The sequence below is a fragment of the Dendrobium catenatum genome, unplaced genomic scaffold (genome assembly GCF_001605985.2).
Source record: "Dendrobium catenatum unplaced genomic scaffold, ASM160598v2 fragScaff_scaffold_1067, whole genome shotgun sequence".
In the NCBI taxonomy this organism is placed as follows: domain Eukaryota; kingdom Viridiplantae; phylum Streptophyta; class Magnoliopsida; order Asparagales; family Orchidaceae; genus Dendrobium; species Dendrobium catenatum.
Genome location: NW_021319529.1, coordinates 751,677 through 758,186, shown reverse-complemented (window position 1 = coordinate 758,186; position 6,510 = coordinate 751,677). Strand labels below are relative to the sequence as shown.

Here is a 6,510-nt window from a genome sequence, read left to right as displayed (position 1 = left end):
AAGACACTTAGTCAGGGTAGCCTCTGACCATTGTCCAATAGTCTTAAAGATTTCTTAATCTTCTAGAAGAAGGCGTGGGAATCTTAAGTTTGAAGATGTTTGGATTTCGTATAAAGCTTCAACACTCATTATTGCTAAAGTATGGAGCAAGGGATTTTAAAGAGATGATATGTAAATCCTTAATAAGAAATGTAAGAAAGCATTGCAGGAGTTATATTATTGGAGTAAGACTAAAATAAAGGATTTTGCAAAGGAGAAGGAGGAATTGAAAGAGGTAATATTTCAGATTCAAGAAGAAGTGGCTAGTATGCGGTGGCTAAGTGATGAGAAGCTTTGGCTGTTGAGATCTAAAGTCAAGGAACTTAATTCGGTTCTTGCCCGGATGAAAACTTGGTGGAAACAAAGAGCAAAGGCAAAGTGGATTGAGGATGGGGACACTAATTCTAAATTTTACCATTCTTTTGCAAATGCTAGAAGAAATGGAAAATGGATTTCTCAAATTAAAAAGCTAATGGAGAACTCACTGAGGAACCAGAGATACTTAATGATGTCTTCTTCAATTTATTTCAAAATAAGTGGATGCAAAGGAGTTATTGCATAAACAATTGGCCAGTCCTGAGAGCTATTCTGGATGATGCATATAGAAGAAGTTTGGAGGCAGTTATTTCAGATGTGGAGATAATTGAAGTTATCAAAGGGCTGTGAAGTAATAAAGCCCCGGAATATAATGGCATCACATATTCTTTTCTTAAAAATTATTGGAATATTATCTGGAATGATGTATGTAAAGCTGTGAGGAGATTCTTTGAATCAGGTATACTGTGTAGGGAATGGAAGGACACACTTATTGTGCTTATCTTGAAAATAAGTAGCCTAATCTCTCCTGATTGCTATTGTCCAATTAGCTTATGAAATTGTATATATAAAATTATGGCTAAGGTTTTGTTGAATAGGCTTTGCTGGTAATCCCAAAGGTTATTTCAGAAATGTAGGTTGCTTTTTTGAAAGGGAGGAGTATATCGGATCATCTATTGCTAGCTCAGGAATTGATTAATAAAATCAAAATTTCTAAATCAAATGGAGGTATGGTTGCTATCAAGCTGGACATGGAGCAATCATATGACCGCATGTGTTGGACAACTCTTTATGAGATGATGAAAAAAATTGGCTTTCCCGTTAAGTACATGAAGTTGGTGATGGAATGCATTATGGAGCCAAGGTTTTCTATCTTAATCAATGGAAGACTCTCCAAGTGGATCATGGGGAGGAGTGGTTTCTGTCAGGGCTATCCGCTCTCCCCTTTTCTGCTTATCATTTGTTCCCAATTATTATCTAATGTCCTTCTCCAGGAAGGCAAGGACTTAGGCATCAAGGTTTCTTCAAGGGGGCAGAAGGTATCACATTTTCTTTATGTAGATGATGTCCTTTTATTATATGATGCTAAGCTAAAGAGCATTAAGAAGATAAAGAGCATTGTAAGTAATTATTGCGGCTGGACAAGAGAAAGACCGAATCTTCAAAAATCTTCAATGATTATTGGTAGAATAGTTGAGAGTAGAAGGAAGAAGAAAATTGCAAGGATCATGGGGATTAAGGTGGTAGAAGAATTTGACTATTTGGGAACAAAGTTGTCTTTAAGGAGATTGAGGAAGGAAGATTTTCAATTCTCATTGGATAAATCCTTGAAGATTTTAAATACATGGGGAAATAGATATATTTCCCTTCTTGGAAAATTGGTTCTGGAAAAATTAGTTTTTTGTAATCTTCCATTATTGTTAATTTCTCATTCCCTTATTCCATTAAGTGTTTTGAAGGAATTTAAGAAGTATTGCAGGAATTTTATTTGGAATAAACAAGATGGAAAACATGGGATGCATTATGTGGCTTGGGAAGAGCTGTGCAAACTGAGAGCATTGGGTGGATCTTCATTCGACTGTCTAAAGCTTAGAACCAATGAGAGCAATGTTTGCTTGGAATCTAGTAGAGAAGCCAAATTCTTTCTTAAACAGGAATCTGTTGGCCAGATACAGTTAAGATTGGTGGAGAAATGATGTATTAAAGGGAGGCTCTTCGGCATGGAGGATCATCGCCAGTGGCTGGAATGCTCTTAGAAGTTTTGTTAGATGGAATGTGGTGAGAGGTACATGTATAAAAGTTTTGAAGGATGTTTGGATTTTTGATAAAAGCTTACTCAGATAACCTTATTATGTAGCTATGTTTGAAGATGATAATACTACGCTCTACTTCTTTATTCTAGATGGCAGGTGGAATATAGAGAAGTTACTTCTTTTTTGGGGAAAGAACTGGTGTATGTGATTAGTAACATTCAGATTTGCCAAGATGAAGAGGACTTCATGGAGCTGGAAAAGAAACTGACAGGGAATTCAGTTTCGGCTATGATTAAGGAATACACTGTGAAGGAGGTTGCAGGTGAGGATCCTTACTCTTGGATTCATAAGATGAATTTAAATGCTCGGGTGGAATTGTTCATTTGGAGATTGTGCAAAGGTGTTGTTCCAACAGCAGAATTTTTGATGAGAAGAAAGATGACCGACTGCAGTTTGTGTCCAAGAGGATGTGAAGAGGTGGAGAGTGTGGATTATGTGACCACTAATTGTCCAAAGCTGGTAAAGGTAATTTGTATACTGAGAAAATGGGGTTTTCTTTTTCCTCTATTCAATTCATTTCAGCATTGTATGGATGAGCTGAAGTATTTTTCTGACACAAATCCTATGACGGTAAAGTTATATTTTTCACTATTATGGATATCATGGAGCAATAGAAATAAAGTTAAACATGGGAAGAAAGAAGATTGTGATTCAGTTATTTCTTCTAGTGTAATAAGCTTTGTTGGTATGGACAGACAGAACAAGGTGCTCTCGAATAACTTGGATGCTGGCCAATCCAATGGATTGTTTTTAGATTTATGGCAACCCCCGCCACCTGAGTGGTACAATATCAATATAGATGCTTCGCTGAAGAGTAACTATGGAGCAGGTATTGGAGGAATTGTAAGGGACTACAAAGGAAGATTTGTATGTGCATTTAGTTTTTATGGGATGCATTGGGATTTAGCACAAGCGGAACTTTATACTTTCAATACATTAAAAGAAGTTTTGAATAATTGTATAGGCAATGCTAAAGGAGTTATTATAGAGGGAGACAATAAAAATGTCATCCAATTTCTTCACAACATGTACAACAAAGAGAAGAAGTTAGGTGGAGGCATTGAAGATGAAGATTTCCTGTGTTCGAGTTATGGGAATGATGTAATTTTTCATTTTATTGGTAGGAATTGTAATAGGTTAGCTGACTATTGTGCTAACTTAGCCTTTTCATATGATTTCATTTGGGACTTATTTTGTGAGAGTTCGCTTCCTTCCTCCTTTGTGAATCTTGTAAAGGAGGAAAGTGATTTGGAGTTTAACACTCAAGTAGCATGTATCTAGGCTCTTTGGTTTGGTAATTCAAATGCAGATTGCATTTCTTAAAAAAAAAAAAAAAGCATGCCCATCTCATAGAAATTCTTGATGGGTTACCTCTTGAGAAGTAATGCCAAGATGATGAAATTATTAGGCCCTTAGGATAAAGTGGATAATATCTCGATAGCTAAGAGTTTTGGAATATTAAAGTCCTTCCCCAAAATCTTCCTCCACTACAGGTTGATAAAGCTTCATTTCCTGCTATAGAAAGGGTTGTTTGTTGCCTCTAACTCTAGCTATCTCTGAATTAAATCTACCTTTCAATGCACTTTTTAGAAACTATACTACTTTATGAGTGAACTGACCAAACCTAAAGCACTAACCCATTTCTAAGAGTCACTAACATGTATTCCTTTTTCTACATAATAAAAAAGTAGGAGTGATGCTAATAGATATGGATCCTCCTATACTTTGAGACACAGCAGTCCTCCTCTCTTAAACTTACCAACTTCCAACCAAGATTTCTTCGCACTGACTATACTTACGGATGAATATCTACTAAACCTCTTCTAGCTCACATCCCATCACTATCAGGTGGACATTAGATCATTCCCCACCAATTGTGCTCCCTCCACAAGCTAAAAAAGTCATAAATGTCGAACAAAACTTGAGGATGCTTGAAACTATCTCGTAAACCAAGTGAAAATCCATAATACATTTTTTTAGCATATTGGCTAGTTGGAGAATATATATAGTAAAAGCTTTGAACTCCACCTCATACAACATCGCCTTCATTCCCCCTTGTAGAAGCCTCAAAAATGATTTTTGTATATATTATTTGGCGAACGGTGCCATAAATTAGCTTTTGAAAGGTCTCTATATACTCATCCCAAATAATCTCCACATTTGGTTTTCCTAAAATCTTTCCTCTTTTATATTATCCACCAACGTTCTGCTCCTTAATTTTAAAAAAACCTAACTAATGTACCTTCTTAATATCCAGACAATGTGTACAATTAAATGACTTTTTATCCTGATAAGACAAGCTTTAGTTTCCTGAGGCTACCCTTCACTTTTGAAATGAGGTGGTTTTAGTCTCATGAATAGTTATAGATGCTTATCTATCTCATCTCCCTTAAATCCAAACATTCGATCCTGAGATTCATCTATTAACCAGGATACCAAGCCAGCAAACTACATCATGTAATTAAAAGTCATAGCCCTATAATACTCTGTACTATAGCATCTCTACTTGAAATCTATCCATTAGCTTTATTATGATCTTTGGGGTTCATATATGTTAACACTTTTATCTAAATTAGGAAAGAAATATATCAGTATATTTTTATCACCATACCATCACATATATAAATTTCCAATTAAAATATTGATTTTAATGTATTTAAATGTTTAATAAATTAGTAAAGTATAAATAAAGTATTAGCAAAATATAATTCTTTTAAATTATAATATTATACTTATTTCCAAGGTCATCATTTACACCTTTATAGCTTACTTTTATAAAAGTATCAAACATGTCACAGGACATTGGTTTTAAGAGCTTCATTTGTACTTAACTTTCGCATTTCATCAAAATTCATTCAATAACATCAAAATCTAGTAGAACAACTTATAACATTATTTTTATTTTAATTATTGGATTAACATATATTGTAATGTATCAATATAATGTTTATGTCTCAATGTCTACTTATTGCTCTCTTTTACCTCTCCCACTTACACTCAGCAAGTGGGCCATAAAAGAATAGAATAAACGCCCACACTGGCATTCAATAATGTGGTCAAATTCCCTGCACATTCACATAAGGTAGATAAGGAATAAATAGAATATGTTGGTCCCTTGTATAATTTGAAAGAATGAAGTTACCACATTTCAGAATTCAAAACTCCTCTAATACCATGCCATGAGTTATGTAGTTTAAATGCAACTGAAAGAAATTATGACTTAAATAGGAAATTATATTAATGAATGGAATGCTAGAATTATCTCCAGCGGTGCATGTTGCAAGTATAAAAAACCCAATAGAATTATATCATAACAATTTTAATTTCAGAGGAATATAAAAAATAATATTTTAGGTCTTCTATTAAACTATTTAAAAATTCTAAAATGTTTCATTTGTTCAAAATACTAAAACCCTTGCATAAAAAAATATAGTAAAAATATAGAATGAAGCATTAAACAACATACTAAAAGTTATACAGTGAAAATATAGCAAAACCTGAGAAAACAATGTTTTTAATCATATAATTTTATAAGAATATTGGATTGAAATTCGAGAGATGTGTTCAGAAGCTTATCTCATGCTCTACAAAATTCTAACGTAGCCCTATGGATAAAACTTGAGCTTCAACCTTTATATTTTCTCCTTTCTAATAATATTTTGAAATCTCAAAACTAATAACACAAAGTTCAGTGGAAGAAATTTATAAATAAAATATTTTTGCTCTTTTAGATTTTTTTTAGAAAAAACAAATGTAAAGATATATCTTATTTTGTTTTGTTTTACATTTTTATTTTCTTTTTCAAATAAATTTAAATAAAAAAATAGCTCAATAATCTCAACAAATGCTTGCAAGAATATAACATACAGGGAAAATTAAAATGTGAAAAAATATGCAGAAAAAGTATAATGAGCACAAGATTTATAGTGACTCGTTCAAACCTTAACCTACGTCCACTTCCTAGAGTCCTCCTTTTTGGATATTGCACTAAACCTTTTAGTGAATCTCCTTTACCCCCACAGAAAGGTTGAGAAACCATTATAAAATATCTTCTTCTAACCTGGTGCGGTAGAGCACCAAAATCTTTTCCACCCTCTTGGTGAGGCATAGAACCTAAAATCTTTTTCACCCTCTTGGTGAGGTAGTGAATCTTTTTCACCCTCTTAGTGAGGCAAAGAACCTAAAAATCTTCTACCATAAAGACTTTCTTTCCATAGCAACCCTAAAGAGCAATGACAATACATGAAGGAACTAAAATGTATGTTTGCATGGAGAAACTGTGTGAAATCCTCTCATAGTTCATCTTCCCCACACACAAATTCTCCTTCTCCAAACTCCAAGA

The 6,510-nt window shown here is 33.8% G+C and overlaps 1 protein-coding gene across 1 annotated transcript; it reads left to right on the top strand.

The window, feature by feature from the left end:
• The first annotated feature begins 1,085 nt into the window (after nt 1-1,085).
• On the top strand, nt 1,086-2,051 carry LOC110091802. Its single transcript, XM_020816050.1, has one exon. The coding sequence runs from the start codon at nt 1,086-1,088 to the stop codon at nt 2,049-2,051; it is 966 nt and encodes a 321-aa protein (XP_020671709.1).
• Nucleotides 2,052-6,510: the final 4,459 nt, after the last annotated feature.

Excerpts from the sequence above, each read along its gene's own strand:
- LOC110091802 (XM_020816050.1), top strand. The coding sequence starts at position 1,086 with ATGGTTGCTATCAAGCTGGACATGGAGCAATCATATGACCGCATGTGT.